The 27,895-nt window shown below is 46.2% G+C and overlaps 1 protein-coding gene across 1 annotated transcript in view; it reads right to left on the reverse strand.

Moving 5' to 3' along the window:
- The window catches only part of PPP1R36 (protein phosphatase 1 regulatory subunit 36), a 433,561-nt gene that overhangs the window by 201,236 nt on the left and 204,430 nt on the right, over positions 1 to 27,895 (reverse strand). The window contains exon 8 of the mRNA XM_078660312.1: positions 26,789 to 26,831. Within this exon, the coding sequence (XP_078516438.1) occupies positions 26,789 to 26,831 (43 nt within the window). The remainder of the gene's footprint in view (positions 1 to 26,788; positions 26,832 to 27,895) is intronic.

Here is a 27,895-nt window from a genome sequence, read left to right on the forward strand (position 1 = left end):
TTTTTTTGGTTAAAAACTTTTATTGAGCAACAAAATCAGGTTTACAGAGATGGGCCTACAACCGCACGGGCTGGCCGCTAAAAGCAAGGCACAATGTGATAAAGACAATGGTAGCCACTCCGGTGGTCTGGCACAAATCGGATACAAGATGTCGCCCACACTATGAAACAAAATAAGGCATTTTTCATTTTTATGTATACAAAAAAAAAAAAAATGTCAAAGAAAAAAAAAAAAAGGCGAATGCATACTAAACGGAGTCAGCCCAGGAGGGGGAGGGGAAACCCACTAATCAAGAATACGGAGTCATACTCAATAGGATAAGGCAAGGTGGGGGGGGCAGCGGGGAGGGCAAGCAACCAAAGGACAATATACGAAATCTCAGGAACGCCGGCCTAGGGAGAGAAGGTAACATCGGGGACCTCAACCAATGGAGGAGTACAAATGTCTCCACGATAGGCGTTCCACTGACTCCAGATCTTCGCCCATGCCCTAGGTCTGCCCCTGGCTGTGTAAACGGTCTTCTCGCGGAACATAGACCAGTCCATGTTTTCTTCCCACACGGAAGCAGTGGGGGGCCTGTGCGAGCCCCAGAGTTGCGCTATGTCCCGCTTCGCAACCATATATCCCAGGGTCGCCCATCTGGTCTGGGCAACCGAATAGTCGGTAGGTTCCCACACGTTCAACAGGCATCTCCGGGCCTCCGGCCCCAAAGCACCGCCAGTCACATCAGCCATTACCGCAAGCACCTCAGACCAATAGGCAGCCACCCTCGGACACTCCCAAATAATATGAAGAAACGTAGCACACATCCCACAACCGCGCTTGCATAAACCATCCGGGGAAAAACCCATCGCAACCAAACGAGGACCCGTAACATACACCCGGTGGAGGATCTTGAGCTGAACCAAACGGAGACGGGCAGGGATGGCGACCTCTTTCGGAGAAGACAGTGCCGACTGCCAATCCTCGTCATCCAATTCCAGCCCGTCACCGACCCAGGCCTCCCTGAGTCGGACAAGCAAGTCAGAGCGATTGTGAATCAGCTTCTTATAAATCAAGGAGATAGTGCTATCGGGGAGATGGCCATCCAGGATACGATCTTCGAGGGGGGAAGACTCGGGGATGGCGGCACCAGAAGCCAGAACAGAAGCGAGGGCATGATGGACCTGCAAATATCGAAAGAATTCCCTATCACTCAAGGCATATTCAGTCCGAAGAGCCTCGAAAGACTTCACCGCTCCATTCGTATATACGTCACCCACTCTACAGATTCCAATCATGTCCCAGCGGTCAAATCCCTTTGACGTCCAGAGACATCCCAGACGTTCAGAGGCATAAAGCGGAGTCGCCAGCGTCACTCGATCATCCCATCCCAGGCTCACATTCGCCGCGCGCCACACACTAACCGCAATCCTGGTCGGTCCCGTAAGATGGCGCTCAGCCGACCTAGAATAAAGCACTCTATTAAAATCCCCACCCGGTAGTTGGAATCTATCCATTTCAAAGGCTGGATCCCGACCCAGGGAGTACATGGAGTGGTTAATGGCAGACAGTTGGGTAGCCCAATAATATCTTCTGATATCAGGAAGCGCCATGCCCCCGTCATACCAAGGGATGGTGAGCTTCGCCAGGGCAATGCGTGGACGCCCGTCCCAAATCAGTTGCCTTTGGAGACTCTCGACCTCACGGAAATAAGTAGCGGGGATATCATCATAGGAATTCTGGAGTGCGTAAAGGAATCGCGGCAAGGACATCATCTTGAAAAGGGCGGCTCTACCCAGCGGCGACAAAGGTAATTTACGCCAGCGAGCGACGTCCAACCTCAGTCTAAGAAGAGGGGGAAGGAGATTACGTTCAAACCGGAGCGATGAATCCCGTGTAATAAAAATCCCCAGATATTTGAAGCCAGATTGAACCACCTGGATGAGAAATCTATTTGGCAACGGGGGCAGATCACCCGAAATAACATAGATGCAGGATTTAGCCAAATTAATAATCAAACCAGAGTTTTTGCCAAACGAGGTGAGAACGTCGAATAAGACATTTAAAGATTTACGCGGGGAAGTAAGGTAAAGAAGAATGTCGTCCGCGTAAAGGCGAAACACGGTCTTCAAAGTCTGGGGACCAACGTATACCCTTGAGAGAAGGCTCCCAGCGAAGCCACGCAGCCAGCGGCTCTAACGCGAGAGCAAAAAGCAGTGGAGACAAGGGGCACCCCTGTCTGGTCCCCCTACCGAGAGAAAAGGGAGCAGAAACTCGACCGTTAACCACAACCTGCGCCAGGGGGTCAGTGTACAGCAGCTTCACCCATCCGATAAACCCCGCGCCAAAACCAAACTTCTCAAGAGCTGCCCAAAGGTAGGGCCACTCTATCGTATCAAAGGCCATCGAGGCGTCCAATGAAGCCAAAATGGCCGGCTCCGTCAGAAGCCCCGCCCTCGCAATGGCTCCGTGGAGGCGACGCAGATTAAGAGCTGTGTTACGGTGCGGGATAAATCCGGTTTGGTCCGGATGAATCAAGTCACTAATGACCGTTAGGAGGCGGGTAGCCAAGAGCTTGGCTAGAACCTTGGGCTCAACATTTAACAGGGAGATGGGCCTATAGGACGAACAAAGATCACGGGGCTTACCATCTTTAGGAATTACAACGATCGTAGCCAGGCGCTGGTCGTAAGGGAGAGCACCCCGCTCAAGGGACTCTGAAAACATGGTACGAAGATAGGGTGCAATCTTATCAGGACGCAGTTTGTACAACTCAATTGGCAATCCGTTCGGGCCCAAAGCCTTGCCCGAACGGAGAGAGCGAATCGCAGTCGCTATTTCGTCCGTAGAGAACGGGGCCTCCATAGAGACCCGTTCCAAATCAGAGAGGCAGGGCAAAGCTATGTCGCGCAGCAAGAGGCGAGAGTCGTCTGCATCACGTTCCGACACTGGGGAGTAAACCGAACGAAAGTAGTCCGCAAAACATTCCACTATTTCGACTGGGTCCGTCACTCTCACACCATTCAAAGTCTGGATCACAGGCACTACTCGATTCGCCCTCTACTTCTTATCCAACCAGGCAAGCAATTTACCCGCTTTGTCCCCAACATCATACAACCGACCCTGTTGCTCTCTAAACATCATTTTAGCCGCATCCGTGACCAGAGACTTATAGGCAAACTGCTTCAGACCCAGGGCATGGAGTTTGTCATGAGTAACAGTCGATTCCAAGTCAGCCTCCATCTCAAGTATTTCCATCTCAAGACCCACCACCTCCCGGTTCCTCGCCTTCTTGGTTTCAGCAATGAGAGACAGGGCCTGCCCGCGAATCACCGTCTTAAAAGCCTCCCATAGGGACACCGCAGAGGAGACAGACCCCTCGTTGTCTAGAAAATAGTTATCCAGGGACTTAATCAATAGGCCACGGGTCCCAGGGGAGGTCAGGTACCAAGGGTTGATAGGAGCCACCCGGCCCGCCGCCTCCACCCCCACATCAAAGCAAAGCCAGAGCGGAGAATGGTCCGAGATGCCCCGGGGAAGGTGTCTAATCTCCCGAACAGCCGAAGACTGTGCCGCTGGCATGAGGAAGTAATCCAGTCTAGACAGACTCCCATGGGCCCCAGAATGGAAAGTATATTGAAGCTGAGCGGGGTGCATAAGTCTCCAACAGTCCACCAAACCAAAAGTATCCAAAAAGCCACCCAGCCACAATTGGGCCGAAGGAGTATCTCTCGGAGGGTAACGATCACTCAGACCGGAGAGAACAGAGTTAAAGTCACCAGCCATGAAAAGAGCATCATCAGGGAGTCCCAACAGCACTCGGCCCAAATCGGAGAAGGTGGAGGTCTGCAGGCCGGGGGGCACATAGACGGTGAACAGAGACAGGGTCCGGCCCTCATATCGTCCCACGAGGACGGCGTAACGCCCCCTATCATCGAGGATCACCTCATCTATCGCCAGGGGAAGGGAGGCCCGGACAAGGATACCCACCCCCCTGGAACCCGTGGTAAACCCCGAGTGCGCCACAAGACGATAGCCCCACCTATTCATGGCCTTACAAGTATTACCCACCAAATGCGTCTCCTGCAGAAAAACAATATCGGGAGACAGACGTCGCAGGCATCGCAACACCACCCCCCGTTTTATACGATCCCCCAGACCATTGACGTTCCACGAAATAAACCTCAACCCGCTACCCCCCATCCCACCAAGCGATGCAGGAACCATCCCCCAAAGAGCATGACATTGAAAATTCCATTAGCAAGATAGAGTCGCCTTGAAAAAACAAAACACAAACCTCAAACACCCCACCAACCCACCCCCCAACATCCAAGAAAACACCCCCCACCCTGCACCCCTGCAGTAAGCAAAAAAGCCACCCCAACATGCAGTGTGCCTGTCGCCCGAAAACCCCCGTTCTACAAAAAGACCCCGGAGGAGGAAAAGGCCCCTGTCCCACCCGCCACCCCGACAGAAAGAAGGAAGAAGAGAAAACACAGAAAATAGAGGCACTCAAGTATAGAACCCAGGAAGAAATCACATGGTACGGAGACAGGGGACCAAACAAGAAAGTCAACTTTCTACGCCACCCTCGGCACCACCCGGGTGCTCGGCGGGCTCATTCAAGTGGGGCCGGTCTGGCAGAGAGTCCAGCCAGTCATTTACCGAATCAGGCCGATCAAAGAAAAGGGTTCGTTCATTGTACTCAACTCGCAGCCTGGTAGGAAAAAACATGGCGTAACGCAGTCCCAAGTCCCGAAGACGTTTCTTTACTCCACGGAAGCCCATACGCTGTCTCTGCACAAGCTGTGAGAAGTCCGGGTAGAAGTTCACCGTGGCATTTTCGAAGGCCACCGGGCCCTTAACTCGCGAGGCCTGCAGGATAGCGTCTCGGTCCCTATAGTGAAAGAGTTTTGCAACAATGGGCCTTGGCGGGGCGCCCGGCTTGCCCTGGCCACCCGGAACTCGATGGGCACGTTCCACCGCAAAGAATTTGCTCAAGCCTGATGGAGAAAGGTAGTTTTGTATCAAGTCCTCAACCAGGAGATCAACAGAATGCGGTTCGGGATTTTCCGGAACACCAACCACACGCACATTACAGCGCCGTGCTCTGTTTTCAAAATCCTCCAAGCGCTGAGTCATGAAATCATTCACCTTTCTGAGGTTGCCGATCTCCGTCTGTATCTCCGAGACGTCGGCCGTGAGACTAGATGACTTGAGGTCCAATGACTTCACCTTCTCATTGGTTTTAGATAAGTCAGCCCGAATCAAGTTGACATCAATAGCCACAGTATCAATTTTGTGGGCCAGAGCTTCATATTGTTGACCGATGGTTTCCCTCATGCCAGAAATGGCGCCCATGATGTCCTGCAGGGACGGCTCCGCAGAAGCCTCCGAAGGGTGTCCAACCGCACTCGGGCCAGGCAAGGCGGCTCCAGGGGACCCTTTCGATTGCGTGTACCGGTCCATGACGTTAGACTGGACCGGGCCCCCGCGAAGGGGCGTCTTCATCTTTCGCCTCTCCTGGTCCCCTCTGCCAGTCATGGTGGAGACCACGTCACCGAGGGACCCGCGCAACCTGGTGAAAATAGCCACAGGAGGACAGGGCGTCGGAGCCAAAAGTCAACAACGAGGGCACGTCGAGGTGTGAACCGGCCTGGAAGGGCACAAAGCAGGCAAAAGGTGCAACTGCCACCTCGCGCCGCTGGACTCAGCACCGGCCAGACACCTCCGCTGGAAGACGCAGTCTGAAGCAGAATCGAAACCGAAAGTTAAGAGGGGGACCCCCAAGTCGAATCTCCCTGCCGCTGTTGTTCAACTCAGACACGGCAACAGAGCCTCACCAAGGCCCGGGCGCACCACCCGGGCGGGCCCCGAAAGTTTGAGTCGACGTAGCGTCCGTGCCCCTGGTCCAATTCGCAATCCAAAAACAGCATTAGGATCAGCCCAGGTTCCTCTACAAGAGTCCTCGTAATTAATCAGGATATAGTCAGGATATCATGCCGGGAGTGGCGGGGGTCCGGAGAGCGCTGTGCTCACGCGGCCATCATGGATGCCCGCCAAGCTCCTCCTCCCTAGTGTCTTTTTGTTTAACTTGGGCTTTGCTACTTAAATTGTCCCCTCGCTTTGAGCCGGCTGTCATTTCCCCGGTGTCACTGTTGGATTCTTCACCCTGTAACTTGCGGACTCGTCATTGGGCCGGACTATGGTCCCGCCGAACGGCCGGTATTTGCGGAGGCAGGGGTGAGGAGTGTGCAGGGCATTGTGGGCATTGTGGTCCGCCAAGTGAGTTCCCTTATTTTCCTTTTTTGTCCCTATTTTACTGTTCGTATCCTGGACTTCCCGGATTCTGGCATTCAACAGAGTACTGAGAAGAGGAGGAACCGGTAAAGCGCTTGTAGCGCACTCTATTTACATTGTGTTCTTATTGTGTAGTTCTAGTGCGGATGTATGTCATTTTTGACTCTTCAGGTTACTACTGAGGGGATCCTGGCATTTTATACACTACCAGATCTTTGCCCAAAGATGTTCTAGTTAGGTAAGAAGTATTCTGACCAGTGTAGTGGTATGTTCCAAGGTCTTTACCAGAGATCATATCTTACATCCCTTAAATCCAGGCAACATTGATGTCCCTCATTCCATGATTACATTTGAGTTTCCAGACGGGTTCCTATGTACATTGATTGACTCACTCTGGTGCTCTCAGGTAAAGAGAGGTTCAGATATTGATATTGGGGAACGGTGGGGTGACTGTTGTTGTATTAACCCATTCTTCCTTGTAGCTTCGACTTCAGACAGAAGCAGAAGAGAGCAGTGTCCGAAGAGTCCAGTGTTTTGTCTCCCCCTACTTTCCTTGTTTTGTTCCCTCCTTTCCCTCCATATCACCCTTGTGGTCTAGTGTTTGATAGACACAGGCGGTGTAGGGGGGACGGGTTGGGGCTCTCATCGGCTCCTGGCACTCCTGAGGAAACCACTTACAGAGTCCTTACAGCTATGTGCCATAAGGAGTTAGCAACCTGCACAGCCAAGCAGACGGAGCCGGGGCTCCTCCTTGAGGTTTTCACTGTCATTTCCCTTACTAAAGTAGACCTATTTAAGGCCCAGCCCCTGCGGCACCTGGACCAGGCCCCAAGATGGTTTGATTCCGATTGCTCTTGTGCAGCAAGGAAATTGAGGGATGCACTAGGTACCAAAACAAGGGATCCGGGTTTGGTAAAGGCCTGTAGAAGGCTGTATAAAGCCAAACTAGCAAGACGCAAGGCAGAGTTGACATAGGAGGCCTAAAGACCAGCTCCAAGTTTTGGAGCATCATAAATAGCCCTTTTTAGACAGCAGATGCAGCAAATGATGCTCACATTACAGAAGATGAATGGGTAAGTTACTTAGAAGAAATGTTTTCAGTGCCCACTAGATGTGAATGCATCCTGTGGAGTAGGAGAAGGGAAAGCTGCTTTAATAATTACAGACAAGGGAGTAAGGAAGGGCACTGTGGGATTGTCCGGAAATAAGGCTCCAGGACCCAACGGGATCCCCCCTGACGTTTATATCTCGAATCTGAAGCTGTGGGTGCCAGTCCTCACCTCAATTATTCATACAGCTGTCAGAGCTGACCCTCTGGGAACCTGGGCTACATCCACTATTGTCCTAGCTTTAAAAAAAGGCAACAGAGATAGCACCCACTGTTATAGGCCAATCTCTCTGCTGGACTCAGTGGTCAAGGTGGTTGGACGCATTTTATTAGACAGGTTGACCAGCTGGGCAGATGAAAATAATATTCTCGCAGATGTTCAATATGGTTTCTGCCCAGGTAGGTCAACAGTTGACCAATGTTTGAACCTGTTTATGATTCTTAACAAGTATAAAGACGCCTGCCCCGGTACCATCTATCTGGCCTTCATGAACTTGTCCTCCGCGTTCGATTGTGTGAACAGAAGTAAGCTCTGGCCCATTTTGTCAGCCATGGTGGTGGATAAAGATACCGTGCTCTTTTTACAAGATCTCCATTGGGAAACGAAGGCTGAGGTATGTTATACCAAAGATCTCAAGGTCACTTGACAGTTTCCAATTCAGAGAGGGGTCCAGCAGGGTTGTATACTGGCTCCTCTTCTGTTTCATTTATATAATAACAATCTGGAGAAGGCCCTAGTGGATACAAAGGTGGACTTCCCCCAGGTGGGATGGCGCAGTCTGCCAGTACTACTGTATGCTGATGTCACCATCCTCATGGCCCGGACCGCGAGGGGGCTGCAAATGTTGCTTAGCTTTGTGCAATTTATTGAAGATCAGGACCTGCTGGTTAACAACTCTAATTCATATGTGATGGAGGTAGGACTAGCTCAAGAAAGTCTTTAATCTTTAAGGTTAAGTCCATTCCAGTCCCAAAGACTGGTGTTTTTTCCTATCTGGGCGTCATGTTGGATGCTAAATTTGAATTGGGGACCTTTAAAGAGCAGAAAGAAAGGGGATCTTCTACGGGCAAACACGGCTATTTTTAACTTTGCCGGCCGACTGGGCAGGAGACCAATCACAACACTCCTGCAGATTTATAGGGCCAAGTGTATTGCATGGGGGCTTATGGTAATGAAATCTGGGGTTATATCACTCACGACGATTTATAAATAGCCAAAAACAACTTCCTTAGACGGCTCTTAAGCATACCCCAGGGCACTTCCACCTTCACAGTACATGAAGAGCTTGGCATGGCCTATCTTTCTGACCTGTTGGCCTTTAGCACCCTCTCACTATGGATAAAAATGTGGCTTGGTAACGGGACTGCTCTAAACAAAGAGATCTTAAAGGATTACAAGGCCCTTGACCATGCTCATTTTATCCCTTAGATCAACTATATGCAGGAGTGTTTCAGGAGTCTAGGAAGAGCAGATCTATTTTGTAACATGGAATCAATTAGTAGGGAGGAACTGGCCTGGGTTAAGGAGGCGTTTTTTAAACGGTGTTTATCAGACAGGAAAGATTGTGAGCTAAGGAAGCCCAGTGAATGTAGATTTACTATTTTGAAAACCGTGCAATTCATGAAACCATATTTCTTAGGGCTTTCTAGCTATTACGATCGTTTTTTATTGACCAGGCTCCACTTTGACCTCTTTCATCTTATTCTCGCATATCCACGTGGGTGGAACAAGGGTCAGAGCCTGTCGCCCTGCGGCTACGATGGCAGGTCTCCTCAGGATATTCACCACTTTTTTTTTTAATGTTTTGCATGACTATGAGCTACTGAGGAAGACCTACATTATCCCTATTTTTAGGTCTCGGCTGAACGCGCGGAAGCGCGTGTCCGCCGAGAACCTATTGTCGCCGTGTCTCCTTTCTAGGAGACACTCCTGGCCGCGCGCATCGCCTTGGAGGCAATTTCAAACGCGCACGCGAACGCTCGCTGCATTCTCTCAGACACACACACAAGCGCCCATGCATGCACGCACGCACATACAGCCTCCCCCACACACATACACACGCGCACGCACACAGACACACGAGTGCTGCCCCCCTCGCCCCTCGCCCCCCCCGCACCCCGCACACCACACACCGCACCCCCCAGCCCTTTCTAACTTACCGGGGCAATCTCTGGGGACTCCGCCGCTGCAGCTCTTGCCAGCTCCTTTCACGGGGCTCCCTCTTGGTCAAGGGAGCCCCGCAACAGTCGCCTAACCTCCTGCTGGCGGGCCCGGGGCTCTCCACTGCTCACAGGAGCCCCGGGCCGCGATACGCATGCCTCCTCTTCCGGTCCTGACGCGGCCCCGCCCCCGTCACAGGCGACATTGCCTGACTTCCGGTGGGTGCGTAGATTTCCGTCTTCGTTATTTATTTATGCAATTTTATATAGCGCGGACTTTACCCGAAGGTGTCAGAGCGCTTCACAAAAGGACCAATAGTGATACACGAGGAACAAAATACAAAAACAAACGAATGATATGTGTTGCGGGCAGTTCAGTGCATTCTCCCACATACCATACACCTGGGGCTAAGGACAGCTCAGTGCCTAAAAATGTTTCGACATTCACGTGTTAAATTAATCATGTCATGTACAATGCTAATAGCTCTAACTTTTGCAATGCTGAGACCGTTGCATTGTAAATGCTTGTTTTTTAAAAGGCAATTTGTTTTATTAATGCTTTCAGGGAACTCTGTATTTCATGTTTTTAGTTTTTAAAGTCTGCTGTTAGGCTCAGATCCAGTTGTGATTAATAGCTGAGGAGGGCGTATCATGGCTGGACATGATGTGATTATGGTTTCCCTTTTTACTTTGTATCTATTTTTATTTTTTACATTTTGTATTTTTATTTAAGCAGTGTAATGTGTGGCAGATGGTTTATATACATGGGGCTTTTGTACATACTTTGTAAACTTGACTTTTATGGTTTTTGCAAAAGCTGAATAAAGTATTGTTGTTGTTGTTCCATGGAGGAATATGATCACATCACCCATATCCTGATGGAACTCATTGTCTTCCCTGTCCAGCCTACACCATCTTTAAAACCAGCTGCATCATTTACAAAGATATCACCACTAGGACCCCAACTTATCTTGCAGACAAGTTCACCATTTCACCAGCTCTGGTGCTATCAGCACACCACCACTGTGCCAACTCTGTTCTCATTTAGGAAAGAGTTGAAGACACAACTCTTTAAAAAACACTGTCACAATGCAGTACCAGTACACTCTGCTTCCAGAATCCAGCTACCTATCTTATCACTTGTTGACTGTATGCTTTCCTTGTATCCAGTTCAGCACTTTTTGTCTACATTTTCTCAATACAAATAGCACATAACTACATACATACTATTCTGTGTTTATGAACATTAATGGCAATCCCTTTACAGAGAAAGTGTTGTTTCAAAATTGTTTGTATTTCCTCCACTCAGTGGCAACTGCTGGTCCACTACAAAAACCAGAAAACATTAAAAAAAACATAACACAGCCAGTGGCAAGAGATTAGATGGCTGTGCCTTAATAAAAGGGTTTACAAAAGAAATGAGATTAGATGGCTGTGCATTTGTGGAACTGAAGCAACACTGAATGGAAGGAAAGGTATTTCCTGGTGTCAGTTGTAAGAAATTGGGCAACTGGTTGAAGAGGGGGAGGGTCAAACCCTACTGAAATAGCAACCACAATTCTTGTCAGGGTTAAACACAAGCAAACTCCAAATTAAGCTATGCATAACCCTGTGGTAGCTTGGCGCAAACGTAGTTGGGATTAATTTAGTGGCAATGTATAAAGTATTTCTGCAGCACATAAAAAGTAATACAATGAAAACACAACACACGAAAAATCCCACACCAATTTAGAAAAACAGTGTAAAAGGTAATAAATGATTTGACACCAAAAGGACAAAAATTCAACTAGTAGAACCGGAGATATGCACTTCTAACAGTCTAGGTAAAAACTGTGCTTAGAAGTACAAAGAGACAACTTCGGTAATCTGGTAGCACCAGAACAGAGTTACAAATTCATGCTGACAGCAATGGAATGCAGGCTGGATACAGGGATTGCTGGATAAAGTAACTTAAAGCCTGGTTGTGGAGAGTTGCAAGAACCCAGGGGAAGGATGTGTCACGTAGCGGCAGGCGCGAGGTCCTGTGTCGGGGATGTGTCATGCAGTGGTGTTTCCAAGATGCTGTGGGTCTGCAATGTGGGGTCCTGCATCAAGTATGCGCTGTGCCGCGTCGGTTATAAGGAGCTACAAGATCCTGTATCGGGGATGTGTCACCCTGTGGCAACGCCGATTGGGAGCTACGAGGTGATCCGTTGTGCTGCGTCGGTTCTGCTAGGACCACAGCTGGGCTGGCAGAGCACCTTCAGGACCCACTTCCAAGGGTCCAAGACCAGGATTTCACCACTTGGGGGGTACGACTCACAGCAGGGTTCAAGGTGGTTGGAGCCTTCCCAGTCCCTGAGGGTCTGATCAGGAGGCCAGCCACAATATACCTATGGTGGTCCTGGGTTCAATATACAGGTACAGTCCTTGGCATTCAGGAAGCAGGGTAGCAGAGTAGTAGTCCTTCTTCCAGCCGAGGAACACATCAGCCCTTCTGAGTCGTCCACAGGTTCAGAAGTGTCCTGAAGAGTTATGTCTGAGGATCCACTATTTTTTCTTGGTGCCAGTTATGAAGTAGAATTTTCTGATTTTCACCCCTAAATGTATTTGTAATTTCCTTCCTTCCCCAGCTTGCCTGATGCAAAAGGAACAAATGATGGCCGGAATGCTGAACAATTCAAACATTCACCCCCAGTCACATGGAAATGGGTTTAATCCATTATTCTTTTGCTCACCACACCACCCCAGTTTGGACCCAGCCATATGCAAATCAGTCTTGACCCTGACCCGCATGGGAACAGTCCAGCCCGAACTGCGAAGTCAGGTGCTCCCTGCACCAGAAACAAGCATCTTGGGACTGGTTTCAGGGCATCACTCCTCATCCACCAGGCTAGCTTGAATCCAGTCGCGCAGTGAGCATGGGAGCCACGTCTGGGCATACCCTACCCACTTAGGACGCCATGAGCAAAAGGAACAAATGATGGATGGAATACTGAACAATGCAAACATTCACCCCCAGTCACAAGGATCTGATTTAATCCATTGTTCTTTTGCTCGCCACGCCACCCCAATTTGGTCCCAGCCAAATGCAAATCAGTCTTGACCTTGCCCCTCATGGGAACTGTCCAGCCCAAACTGCCAAGCCAGATCCTCCGTGGACCAGAAATAAGCATCCAAGCATCCTGGGACCGGTTTCAGGGCATCACCCCTCATCAGCCAGGCTTTGGCATACCCTCGCCATTTAGGGCGACAAAAGCAAAAGGAACAAATGTTGGACGGAATGCTGAACACTGCAAACATTCACCCCCAGTCACAAGGATCTGTGTTTATTCCATTGTTCTTTTGCTCACCTAGCCATCACAATTAGACACAGCCATATGCAAATCAGTCTTGCCCCGCCCCTCATGGGAACAGTCCAGCCTGAACTGCCATGCCAGGTCCTCCCTGGACCAGAAACAGGCATCCTGGGACCAGTTTCGGGGTAGCACCCCTTATCAGCCAGTCTAGATTGAAACTGGTAGTATAGCGAGCATTGAACCCACGTCTGGCATTTTCCAGCCTTAGCCACCTAGTGCATGTAGTCACAAGACTGGATCACAAGAATGGGTGTAGCCGACAGTTGGGCTTTATGTATTCTTCCTTGACAGCCACACACAATAGAGAGCTTAGGTGTGCCCAGATGGGTCATCACTGGCAGGATGGGTGGGCGAAGCTGGGGCCAGCCCTACTTCCATTTGAGTAGGCTGTATATTGCCTCCACACAAAGGGCTGCACACCCCCTGTAGTTAGTCTGGAGCAAGAACAGGGAAGGCAGGCTTCAAAGGGAATCATTGTCCATAATTTTTTCCTTTTGCTTTTGCCATCTTGTCTGATGGCACAAAAGAATAGTGTGAAACCCTTTGTGAGTGCGCTGAGGCAAAGCCTTTTTGATCTGCAAGTGTGGTAGGTGACAGCTAAGCACCCTATCAAATCAGAGATGGCTTATCCTGCAAACACCTCTTCCCCCTTTGTCTCCATGTCTGCGAGTAATACACAGAGACTAACTGCCAGCTACACCTAGTCAAATTACCCAGGATACAGGCTACAGGCACCAAATGGGAGGACAAGAAAAACAAAAGTGCCATTTTAAGAATTGTGACTTAAAATCCAACTTAACCATTAAAGAGTTTTAAATTACAGACCTTTAGAGCCCAAACTCACCTTTCCGACTTGCTCCCACTTCAAAATTATCCCTTATTAAATAGAACATGGTAACCCAATGTTATGCTATGGGTGAGGCAGGCCCTGCAGGAGTGAAAAATGAATGTAAGAGTTTTTACTACCGGGACATGTAAAAGTTAAAAGTCTATGTCCAACATTTTAAATACACTACACCCTGCCTTATGGACTGTTTAGAGCCTACCCTAGGGGTAAGCTAGATGTACTGAAAAGGAAAGGTTAGGCTGGGCAAAAGGTTTATTTTTCCTGGTTAATATGCTATTTTAAAACTGCACACACAGGCTGAACTAGCAGGCCTGAAACTGGTTTAAGGGCTACTTAACTGGGTGGCACAATCAGTACTGCAGGCCTACTGGTAGAATTTAGTTTGTAGTACCCGGGTACATGTAGTACACGTTTTCTAGGGACTTACAGGTAAATTAAATGCATTTGAGCACTGATCAGCAGTGGCAAAGTGTGCAGAGTCATAAAAGAAAACAACACCAAGTTTAGAAAACAGGAGGGAGAAGGTAAAAGGTTTGGGGTACCCCGTAGAGAGGGCCAAGTCTAACTAAAATCAAATATGGTGTGAGGAGGAGATAAACTGATGACAGTGTTCAAGATCTGCACGCACTGAAGAGGTGTCTGTAGTGGCCAGAGACACTGATCCCTGTTCAGGGTGGCAGGCTTGCAAGGAACTCTTCTATACTGAATGTCTGTGTGTTAGTTTGTGTGTGTTTGCCTTGTTTATTGGCAACTGGCTGCATGTGTAAATGCAGCGCTTAAGCAAGTCATATCCTGTTGTGCCAACTTGGTTGCTTATGGATTCAGTTTATGAGACTATCCCTTGATGTTACCACTGAAGTAGGTGCAGTTTGTGCTTGGGCTAGTCCTACACATTACTATGAATTTATAAATATCAGTTTCTAGAAAGGTTGTGAGACTGGCTAGTAGTCCTTAAAAACCAACAAGAGCAAGCACCTGCAGCAGCCCTCATCAGTGCAAAGAGGGCACAGGTAAGCAACCCCTGTGGGCTTGAAATGCAAGGATGAATATTGGGCTTCCATCAATCCTCTACCCATATTTTATGAACTATCTCCCTTGGGCCATGTCTTGATGCTGAAAAGGGAGACAAAAAAAAGGCAGTGGACTGATTTTGCACTTCTATCTTTAGGACCTTCTACCTCAAAGTCAGTGGACAACATGGCGGAGGGGGTTCTGGAGGGACTTAGAAAATACATATAATTTGAGTTGCCTGTCTTATCTTAAAATGGATATTTACTAAGCTTAGAGTCGCAAAAATCTGATTTGATCAAAAACAAACAGCAGAATCAGTACATCAATATATTTCATATGCCTGGGCAATTGATGGAATAAACTCTGAAAATCCACGCCAGCTGTCTCCCGAATGCTTCTAGATGTTTGACATATTCAGGGGTGCAGACTTTGTAGTCAGATGTTTATCACTTTTTATAATTATTTTTCCAAATGAGTTTCAGAAAAAAACTGCAAAAACAACAACCAGTAGCAACAAGTAAAGAATCATCTGCACAAAGCGACGGTCATTCCACATTGACATAGTCAATCTAGCACAGAGTATGCAAAATATAAGATATTAATGCTATGGTGTCTCTTGATGCTGCAATAACAATTATTGTTACCCAACCAAATGGTACTTATTTTATCCATAGTGGAAGGATAAAAGGCTGAGTGAACCTGACAAGATTCAAACCTGTGACCATGAGGTCAACCCAGTTGTATTAGCTCCAAACAGGACCCCTGGGCGTTGCAGCCCATTTCAAAGTGTGGCGGGGAACATGTTGTGCCCCCCTCCTCCTGCACTATTGTGGGTGCACTGTTTGCCAAGCACGACCTGGTGCATGGCACAAAGTGCATGACGTGCTGGAGGCCCTGTCATGGTTGCAGGATATGCTACTACAGGCTCTTCCTATGAGCCTAGCATTCCTTGGCCATGGCACCACCACTGCAGGACCGCCACAGCAGCAGTCATGCCACAATATGGTGGTCGGGATGCTCTGCCTCAGACAATGCGGTGCCATAGGCACCTTTTGTAGTACAAAAGGGGTGGTGATGGACGGAGCGTCTGAACCAATCAAACACTCACACCCAGTCAACAGATCTGGGTTTAATCCATCACCGTTCTTTAGCCCACTCTGCCACCCCAGTTCAGACATGGCCATATGCAAATTAGTCTGACCCTGTGCCTCATGGGAACAGTCCAGCCCGAAATGCCAAGCCATGCCTTCCCTGGACCGGAAACAAGCTTCCGAGGACCGGTTTCTGGCATTTCAGCCGTCTTCAGCCCGGCTTGCTTGAATCCAGTGGCAAAGTGAGCAAGGGACCCATGTCTGAGCATACCCTGCCAACTTATGGCGAACAAAGTGGTACAAAAGGGGGTGGTGATGGATGGAGCGTCTGAACCAATCAAACACTCACACCCAGTCAACAGATCTGGGTTTAATCCATCACCGTTCTTTAGCCCACTCTGCCACCCCAGTTCAGACATGGCCTTATGCAAATCAGTCTGACCCTGTGCCTCATGGGAACAGTCCAGCCCGAACTGCCAAGCCATGCCTTGCCTGGACCGGAAACAAGCTTCCGAGGACCGGTTTCTGGCATTTCAGCCGTCTTCAGCCCGGCTTGCTTGAATCCAGTGGCAAAGTGAGCAAGGGACTCACGTCTGAGCATACCCTGCCAACTTATGGCGAACAAAGTGATACAAAAGGGGGTGGTGATGGACGGAGCGTCTGAACCAATCAAACACTCACACCCAGTCAACAGATCTGGGTTTAATCCATCACCGTTCTTTAGCCCACTCTGCCACCCCAGTTCAGACATGGCCATATGCAAATAAGTCTGACCCTGTGCCTCATGGGAACAGTCCAGCCCGAACTGCCAAGCCATGCCTTCCCTGGACCGGAAACAAGCTTCCGAGGACCGGTTTTTGGCATTTTAGCCGTCTTCAGCCCGGCTTGCTTGAATCCAGTGACAAAGTAAGCAAGGGACTCACGTCTGAGCATACCCTGCCAACTTATGGCGAACAAAGTGGTACAAAAGGTAATGCCAGAAACCGGTCCTAGAAAGGTTGAATCGGGTCCAGGGAAGGCATGGCTTGGCAGTTCGGGCTGGACTGTTCCCATGAGGCACAGGGTCAGACTGATTTGCATATGGCCATGTCTGAACTGGGGTGGCGGAGTGGGCTAAAGAACGGTGGTGGATTAAACCCAGATCTGTTGACTGGGTGTGAGTGTTGGATTGGCACAGATGCTCCGTCCATCACCACCCCCTTTTGTACCGCTTTGTTCGCCATAAGTTGGCAGGGTATGCTCAGACGTGAGTCCCTTGCTCACTTTGCCACTGGATTCAAGCAAGCCTGGCTGAAGACGGCTGTAATGCCAGAAACCGGTCCTAGGAATCTTGAATTGGGTCCAGGGAAGGCATGGCTTGGCAGTTCGGGCTGGACTGTTCCCATGAGGCACAGGGTCAGACTGATTTGCATATGGCCATGTCTGTACTGGGGTGGCAGAGTGGGCTAAAGAACGGTGGTGGATTAAACCCAGATCTGTTGACTGGGTGTGAGTGTTTGATTGGCTCAGATGCTCCGTCCATCACCACCCCCTTTTTTACTACCCCCTTTTGTACCGCTTCGATCAGCACCTTTTGGCACACGATCTGGGATTGCCCGGTAATCACTCACTTCTGGGAAGCAGTACTCCGCACGATATCACAGTTCACCAGAGTGCAGGTCCCGCCTGAACCGAAGAGATGTTTGCTCAATATTTGGGAACCCACTGATCTGAACCACGCAGCTCAAGACTCGGTGACACTGGGATTAGCGTTAGCAAAGCGTAATATAGCGCAGCGCTGGGGCTCAGTATTGTCCCCAACACACTGCCAATGGTGCTGTGACATGGACAACACGATGATAACAGAGAAGTCGGTCTTCATACACCGGGGTTGCCCCAAAAAATGGGCCCACATATGGGGAAATTGAAACAGATTCCGAGGTGAAATCTGTGAACCCCCGCCAGAGGTACAGACTTTGGAAGACAGCAAGTGACATCCGGGGGTAAAGGGAATAGAACATATGTCATAATGACTAACACAACGGAGAACACCAAACTAGATATTCAATATCTCATGTAAAGTTGTACCATTGAATAATATGTTTGTATCATATATTGTATGCACCAAAGAATATTCTACTGGATTAATATTGTTAACTTGTGTAACAAAATGCCAATAAAATGTTTTTTAAAAAATAAATAAATAACCTAACAGAGGCCGTGACCTGTTCGAGGGATGTCTATACTGCTGGACAGTTCAAGAAAATATGAATAAATGCAATACCCAGCCTAGCACATCATCTTCCTCTCCACAACCAACAGCATCAATATCCAATTCATATGTAACACATTACCCCAACACTTCATCCACATTCTCAAATTACTCATCCACTGCTAATGATGACCTTGAATCCTCCAAGCGCCATTTGAAACTTCTTAACTTGGCGGAGCTACAACCTGATACTATATCCCCCCCCCCCCACCATATGGTCCTCCCTCCACCCCCAGTTTTGACTGGATCATTCCCCCTTGTAACTTTACCATCTCCAAAGATATGAACGCTATGTGATCTTATTTCCTGTAATTCTTTCATATATAGGAGTAGCACAAGAGCTGATAGAGTACCCATGTCCAATACATAAAACTGCTATAGCTGTTTGCATATATCTGAACACCAAAGAACTGAAAGGGTACCTGTCCCTCTTAATCTGCGATTGTATGTTCATGTACCCTGCATATGTACTAAACAGATTATAGACAGGTAGGTAGATTGTCTCGATTTAGTTTTTTCAACTGTTTTGAGTTTGTGATTGTCTACTCTTATCCCCTGATGAGCAGCAGATACCGAATTGCATTGTGGCACCGGGGTAACATTTCACACTGTATATACTTCACTATCATCAGATTAACAGAAAAATACAGTGGTGCTCCTCTGCTAAGGCGGAGGAGCGTCCCCCCATTGCTTTTAGCAGGGTAACTAAAGGGAAAAAAATGATAATACCTCGTTATTATCATTTTATTTGATCGTCTACTACTGAGAGTTAAGTGCTGAAGGCGTACTTAGCCCAATTACTCAGGGCCTGTAGGAGGTCGAGCTCCGGGACATCAAGGTTAAAAGGCCTCAACCCCTACGGTTGAGCTCAGAAGCTCATGCTTCCCTCTGGTCCTCTGAATGAGGTTCTGACAATAAGCATCAGTGGAAATCAGTTGTTCCTATATAGCCTTAGCCCCCGCCGAATCAGAGTGAAGAATACGTTTCAGCTAGCTCATTGCATGTTGCCATGTATCTTGGCCAATCTACCACCAGGTGTACTGGAGCTTTCATCCACGTCATTGCTACTCTGTGTTACCTCAGCAATAAAACCATTGCTAACAATTTCCTGACAGTCTTTGGTAAGTAAAAGGCATATGCCCGCAATGCCATCAGTTGTAATGAAGTAAGTTCATATATTAATACCCTAACAAGGCAAAGCAGTCCTTTTCAAAATGATGGCACTGCCTAGATTCATATACATCTTGCAGAATACCCCCTTTCCGGTACCCCCCTCCTATTTCACAATGATAAGCTCGGAGGTAACCAAATTGTTGTGGGATGGTGGAGCAGCCCGTATAGCCATGAAGAAACTAGTACAAATCTGGTACGATGGAGGTATAGCTCTCCCACATTTACAAATGTATTACTGGGCATCCCAACTTATTGTGATAAACCAATGGCTACATGCACCACAGGAGGACCCAGCTTTCCGCATGGATAGGCATCTCCTAGAAAAAGAAGGGATCATGGGGGCACTGTATAATAGATGTAGAAAGACAACACACACAGGCCCCACGGCCTACACACTGCAAGTCTGGCATACAGCACAGAGAGCATTGGGTTGGGAGGGAAATATTACGCAGGCAATGCCACTATGGGACACCCAAGAGCTTGGGAAACCGCGCAACACTAAGGGATTCCAAAAATGGGACCTAATAGGCATTTCCAGGGTGGGAGATGTTTGGAAAAAGGTGACGTTATCCCATTTGTCCAACTCCAAGCCACCTACAAACTGGAGCAGATGGAAACCTACAGATATGCAGGTTAGACATGCACTCATAGCAGCGATTCCACCAGCCACCCCCAGTTTTGACTGGATCATTCCCCCTTGTAACTTTTTGCATCTTCTAAGATATGAACGCTATGTGATCTTATTTCCTGTAATTCTTTCATATATAGGAGTAGCACAAGAGCTGATAGAGTACCCATGTCCAATACATACAACTGCTATAGCTGTTTGCATATGTCTGAACACCTAAGAACTGAAAGTGTACCTGTCCCTATTAATCTGCGATTGTATGTTCATGTACCCTGCATATGTACTAAACAGAGTATAGACAGATAGGTAGATTGTCTCGATTTAGTTTTTTCAAATGTTTTGAGTTCGTGATTACCTACTCTTATCCCCCGATGAGCAGCAGATACCGAATTGCATTGTGGCACCGGGGTAACATTTCACACTGTATATAGTACACTATCATCAGGTGAACAGAAAAATACAGAGGGGGCTCCTCCTCTAAGGCGGATGAGCGTCCCACCCAATGGTTTTAGCAGTGTAACTAAAGGAAAAATAAAATGATAATACCTAGTTATTATCATTTTATTTGTTCCTGCAGCTGCGTCTCTGTGGGGCGGGGCGGGGCTTTTCTGCTCTCAGACATGGGGAGGAGGAGTGGTGGGCACTCTATATGTGCGCAATGACTGTTTGGCCGGCCCTCTCGGGACAGCCAAACAGCCATGCGCACTTTGCATATTCTCCACCCATGCTGCCTTACATCCTGGGTAGAGAACATGCCCACTCTCCCATTCCCTGCCTGAGTGCTGAACCACGGTGCACTGACCAATCACAATGCTTCATTGCAGCGTTGTGAGTGGTCAGGGGAGCCTGGGTGCTTCCTGCTCTGGCCCAGCAGAGGGACCATGCGAAGAGAATATGAGGAGAGACAAGACACGTCGAGGCGGTTATTTTTTCCCCACTTGGGCCTCTACATAATGGATTTAATGTCACATTTGTAGGCCTATTACCCACCATAATTAGGTGTCTAGTGTGTCTACTTGAACGTTTTACCCATATATTTCCCGAACCTTTCACATGTATTGACATGAGGACCAATAGGGCCTGGTTTGCACCATGAAAAAAATGTATAGACACATAAATGCTGTCTAACAAGCCTTCTTCAAAAATATAATTTTGATTGCTGTATCCATTCTGTTAAGAGTCCAGTCTTGCAGGAAAGAGGAGGGCAAGGAATTGATAAGTATATCCTAGGACCCATTAGTAAACAAAGTAGGGAAAGAGGATGGTAAAAGAGGAACCATGAGCTGTCTCTTTGATTTGGAAATTGTAATACTTTAGGGGAGTGGATCAGAAATCTAGACATCCAGCTTAAACATCATATCTTTAAAAAAAACTCTTTGCAGTCAATTGGTTCGCCAGCATCATATTCAGAAGCTCCTCACCCCCCAAAAAATAAATTAGCCTTGTCTTAGCAATCCCTGTAGGCTGTGTAGCAGATAGGGAGTGTGTGTTTTTGAACTGCACGTGTGAGGAATCTGCAGGAAAAAGAGACATTTTCCTTTAGAGACAGAGTGGTAGGTGGCTGGTCACTCGTAGTAGACTTCTGGCCTTTCTGGACATGGTAACCTGCTGACCATTTTATGGCACAGGATGTTGCAGTTAAATGAAGATGATAGATAGCTGCTGTAGCCCCATACACTATGCAGACTAAACCTGCAGGAGGAACTGAGCCAAATTTGGCATGATGTGTCAATGGGAACTTCCATGGGAAATGTTCCCCTCCGTACTGGGGTAGGCTGCCTTAAAAGGAGCAGTCTGGACCAGAAAGCACTAATACCAGTCTCAGAGAAAGGGATCCCTACACTGTCCTCTGCATACAATTTCCACCAGGAACCATGGCTCGGGTTCACCAGCTTCAAAATAAAGTCTCAGGGGCTGAGGAGCTAGGAGATGGCTGTTGTTGCCAGATAAATGGGGAGTGGTACCTGAACAGTAACTATAACAATCGTAGACGTGGCGTTGCCAGCTGTGGAAACAAGTGCTCTTCTGTAGATTTAACCTAGCAGACATTATCATCGTTAGGGGGTTTCTCGGGCTGAAGGCAGCGCCCTATGTAATACCAATAATGAAGAGAAATATTAGCTGTTATTAGTCTGTGGTATCTTTTAATTAATGCCTGCCATTTTGAGTGGCAAATGCACCTGGCAGAAGCCATAATGTAAATAAATATGTTTTTAAAAGATGGTGATCCCCCACCATATCGTATGGCATATCACATCCAATCCACTGATCTAACTACTACAACACAAAGTGATAAAAGGTTAGTACAACGGATGAATACTATAGCTAATAGGATTAACGAGGCAATATGCAAGAAGGAATAACAATATTAATAAATGCATAGAATGACGATGTAGTGGTAAACGATGACTCTAATGCAATCAGAGGAAGCACTTTGGACAAGCAGTCACCATCCCTGGTTCACCCATGAATTACGAAAACAGAAAAGCCAAAGAGGGCGAAAATAAGAGCGGTCCCAAACCAGCTAAAATTGGGGGAAAACCCCAACAGAAGTGAGATAAAAAAATCAAGAAAGCTATATAAGAAAAACTGTTGAATAGCCAAAACCAGATACCGAGTTGCAATATGGAATAAACTTCTTCTGGCAAGTAAACAACGGAACGGAAAACACTTCTGGTATCAAATAAATTCACTGACACTTGGGAAAAATAGACATCAAAAAGCAGGGATAAATGAAGATACATTGGTAGCACATACAATGAGTATGTACAAAGAACCAAAACCCAAATCAATCACAAACAGCAAAAAAGGATTGCCGGCGGAACGAGGGACGAAAAAAGGAAATTCCCTCGGGGGTCATCAACTTGAATAACAAACATATCGCCCTACAACACAAAAACTGGGATGAAATAACGGAAGTAAGCGAATTAATAAAAATTATAAAGAAATTAAAATTACAGGGCGCCCCAGGCCCCAATGGAATCCCCAATGCCCTTTTTAGGGGAGACGCCTCATATTGTGCCCATTACTTTACGCCATTCTTCAATGAGTTGTTCATTACAAATGGAATCCCAGAATCATGATGGGGAAGCATCATCCAGACAATTTTCAAAGGGGGAATCTCAACAAAGCCGACAAATTACAGATTGATTGCTTTAATTGATGTTGAAGCAAAGTTATATGCAAGCTGCTTGTTAACCCAACTGAACAAATGGTCAGACAATCACAACCTCATCCCAAGATCTCAAACAGGGTGTCGGGCCGGAGCAGGCATGCTAACAAACCTAACAGCTTTAACCTTGCTAGCCGAAAAAGCTAAATTTAAGAACACCCACTTATTTGCCTGTTTTGTGGACCTTAAGCAAGCTTTTGACAGTGTGCCCTGTAAACGTTTATGGGAAAAACTGGACAGATGGGGCATCCCAACAAAGTTATTACACGCCATTAGAGAACTATATTCGTGTACATGGAGTCGGGTAAAGTTAGGGGATGGCGAGTGGATAACAAAGAAAATATACACCCAGAATGGTCTGAAACAGGGGTGCGTGTTAGCTCCAACTCTTTTCAACCTGTACATATGTGATCTTGAAGATGCTCTCCTGGAAACCAATAGTCATCCCCCATCGATAGCCAATGAGGAAATCAGGTGCCTTCAGTACACCGACGACCTGGTACTATTAAGCCAAACTCCAATCGGCTTACAACGAGGAATGAGAGCCTTTGCCAAATATTTGTAAGCACAAGGGCTAGAACTGAATTTACTAAAAACAAAAGTTGTGCGGTTGGTGGATGCCAAATACAAGACATTCATATGGCATATAGAGGGTAAAAAAGTTGAAGCGGTCACTTTCTATAAATATCTTGGGTTCATGGTAGAACAAAAATTGAGCTATAAATCACAGCTCACTTCAATGTGATCAAAATCCCAAAACCTGATATATGGTTTTAACGTTCTAAAAAAGAAATTAAGTTGTCCATCATACGGTAACCTATTAACTGTCATGCAGTCACAGTTAATGCCAACAACAACCTATGGCACTGAAATAACAAAAGGTTGTGACATCCCTGCCTTGAACAAAATACAAACAAAAAAGTTTTTCATATCCAACAATGTGCATCGCCAGCCCAGGTGCGACTAGAGTTTGGCTTACAAAATCAGGAATTTCGGAGCAAAGGCACTTTCATTAAATTATGTTGGAGGTTACGTGCTTATGAAAGCGGGTCTATAGACCAACTATGCTGGAAAGAAATAGGCAGACAAAAAGAAAAGAGGATGCACGGATCCTGGGGTAATTATTTAAACCAGGTGATAGAGGATCTGTCTGCGCAAGACATTTGGAATCTCAGCATAGGGAAAAAGGCTTTTAACAAATTAATTAATACCACGATCAAACTCTAGTCTCACTCAACGGATGAGAACACCTTACTGCTAAGACGGCTTGCCTGGACGGTTATCAGCTCATACGGAAAAAGGAAGCCACAGGAATATTTATCAGCCTATTTCTCGCCTACCCTAAAACATCAATTTATGAGGCTGCGTCTTGGCATGTGGGAAACAAAAGATTTAATCCCAGCATGGAAGGATAAAAGTGATGACGAGACTGCAGACTTTGTGGAAACAAATACGAATCGATTCAACATATTTTTTGGGTATGCCCGAAGTTACTAAAGGAACGGAAATCACTAATAAAAGCACTACTGAATAGTATGAACATACGAACATGCAGGGAAGCCGTAATCATCTGGCTTGACGGGCCTCATTCCCTCTAGTATGCAGGGGGGTGAAACTTCTAAATGTGTATTTAAAGGAAATTGGCTGAAACTCCGTGGAGATTGCAATAGACTGTCATAAAGACATGAACTCCCAAATCTCCATTTTAAACGAAATTTTAAATAATTGATGTATAGCAGTATGTTTTAGACCAACTATGTAAAAAGTCCATTAATGATTTACGTGTTTATATAAGTATGCAGTAGTACTGTTATAAATGTCATCGGTGTAATGTTTTTTGTTTTTTAAAAGACAGATCACTCAAATAAATCTTATCTAATGCAATATAGTTAAGACAGAGATTATAGACCTCGATATTCTGTCATACAATCGAAAAGGTACTGTGAGGCATCTTGAGGGAGAAGGAACTGTGGTGAAGCATGAGATGTGTTAAAATGGAAATTAATGCTATATAGAAACAAAAAACTGGAAAAGTTGGAAGGGATTGAGACTCCCTCCTGAAAAATACAGAGTCTTAATCCTTGGTCCCATCTCTCTCCCCTCCACGATTTTCACATTTGGACCAGGCCAGGCCGTCAAGACAGTCGTTTTTATTAAATGGCTGTGTCCAAAACAGCAGGATTTGATATAATTCCATGAAAGCCAATGGAAAAGTGAGAACGTGTTGAAAATGCCAAATTGAAGTGATTTTAATAACCAGTAATTTCAAGGGTTTGCTCAGTATAGCCGAATGGCAAAGAAATAAAGTGGGTGATCGGTGTGTCAATTGGAAAGGTACATTGTACAGAATGTTTGAATTTTGGGAACTAAAGAAAATACTTTCTATTGTACCAGTAAGTCCATACACTATAAGGAGTGACATCTTTACATATAAAATACGAAGGAAGATGGGTACTTCGTACTTTGCGATATTGGATATGATGATTTCTTAAAACCAGATGATGTCATTTCTACTGGAGTTAGTATCTTCCCTAGGCCAGCTGATTATGAAGAAATAGTTTAGATGGCCATAACACACTCTCCTCATATAAGAAAGATAGCTCAAGTACTACAATAGGTTTCATTTATATGCTTTTGATTTTTAACAATACTGAAAAAAGTGTAACTGACACGTGTTTCGCTTAGGCTGATAATTTTCTTTTGAACTTTCTCAAGGCAATGTAAGTAAATTGTAAAGTTCATCTGGAAGATGTCCTTGTACCCAAAAGTCAAACAGATGAGCTGAGTCTGTTTTCTGTATTATCTTCCCTCCTAAACTCCAAAAATGGGGCGTCCTTACTGTCCAGGAGAGGGTGAAGAATTGTTGTAGTAATGAAACGTGTTTTAGACTTGTCTTTGTCATGAAGACCTATGAAATAATGTGTACTTAATGGATAAATGCGTTGGTCTAAAGAAATAGTTCTAGAGAAAAGTGCAACTGCTTTATATGGCCGATTCCAAAGTCGGTATCCACCAAGTCACTGCTTCAAAGTAACTCACCAAGGGCCCGATGTAGGTAATCCCAGATTACCTATTCTTAAATACCGAATCATACCGATTTGGTATTTAAGAACTGGCAATCGGGATGTAGGTAATTTTACTGAATTAATTACAGAATCGGTATGAATCGGTAATTAATGAATTGGTATTCATTGAGGCCCATAGGAATCAATGTCAATTACAGAATCGGTAAATACCGATTCGGTAAAAATACCGAATTTGCAAGGGGGACAGGGTGTCACTTTGACACCCTGTTGCACCCCTGATTCTGGCTTGTGTGCCATGTGGCACACATACATGCCCTCAGGGCATGTATGTGTGCCACATGGCACAGGTGTACATGCACAGATGTGCATGTACACAGGAATTCGTTATTTACCATGACATAGTATGTCATGGTAAATAACGAATTCTTAAGGGCCGGTGGCACTGTTTTCAGTGCCAACTACATCACAAATGTGAGATTCGGTATATTTACCAATTCGGTAATTTACAGAATCTGTAAATTTGCCGATTCTGTAAATATACCGATTCGGTAAATTTAAGGCCCTCTACATCTCAATCACCAAATACCAGTCAGTAACGGCCGAAATCGTCCATTACCGACGGTATTTGGTGACCTACATCTGGCCCTGAGTTCTTACGTTCAAACCAGATCGATAATGTTGTTACCATTCATATAACTTACCTCATATAAATTCCGATCTTTTTGTGTTGTTGATGCTTTGCTCCTACAAAATTAGATAAAAGAACAAAGCATAAATGATCAAGATTTTCCAATGTCTATTAACTAAGCTGATTATAAGTTTGCTTTCATAGTCTTTTATGATTGGAGATTCTGGGTGTTGGTAACAGTTTATAAAATGGGTGTCAGGAGAATGGGCCAGGTAGCTTCAGAATATATGTCAATGACCTGCTTAGAACCTCTGGAAACATTCTTATTTGAAGTTCAATCTCCAATCAATCGCAAAAGAGAAATGAAGTGTCTTAATTCGCCAGTAGGCACACAACACCAGACTATTCATAAGAGTACCCATACCTAAATTCATTAATAGGTGAGATGTACTTTCCTCAAACAAAAACAACACCTGTCTTGAACTCCAGGCCTCCAAAAAACAAAACCATCTGAATAAACTTCCACAATCAACAAAACATGGTTGGCTCAATCATCTTGCATCCATTAACTGCCAACCTCAATAGCTCAAGCAAAGTTCCTGGTTCTTGTGCGTGGTTATTAACACAACTCACTTCGGTAACATTTGGGTAGATTCATGAAGGGAATCCAAAGTTATTAAGAGGCTTTCCAAATAAGTGGTTGAATGATTACAATGTGAATTGCCATCAATAACATTCGGTATAAAAAAACTTAAAAACAAATGGCTGAAAAAAGCAAATTTGAGAGGTATGCAGGACTCATCCTTTTTGGGTACCTTTTCCAGCACTGGTAAATTTTGGTTCAGGCAAATTGTAGCTTTCCATTGTGCCTATATATACCTGTTAGTCTGTTTGTGATCATAAGAAGAATTCCTAACTTTCTCAAACACACGTGAAACTGATTAGCTTCATTTCGGACTCCATAGCATTAGTCATAATTTCCTTAAAGTTTCACACACTCAATCACCGAGTCACTCATCCTTTTACTGAAACAGTAACATCTAAAATGGGTACCAACTTTTTAATCTAAAATGTTTCTAATAAATATAGCTGGAGTAAATTCCATATTAAATTTTTAACACATCACATTAGGAGTATCTAAGCAATGTACTCAAGAATGCTCGTCTCCTTCAGTATGGCA

The sequence above is a fragment of the Lissotriton helveticus genome, chromosome 9 (assembly GCF_964261635.1).
Source record: "Lissotriton helveticus chromosome 9, aLisHel1.1, whole genome shotgun sequence".
Lineage (NCBI taxonomy): Eukaryota > Metazoa > Chordata > Amphibia > Caudata > Salamandridae > Lissotriton > Lissotriton helveticus.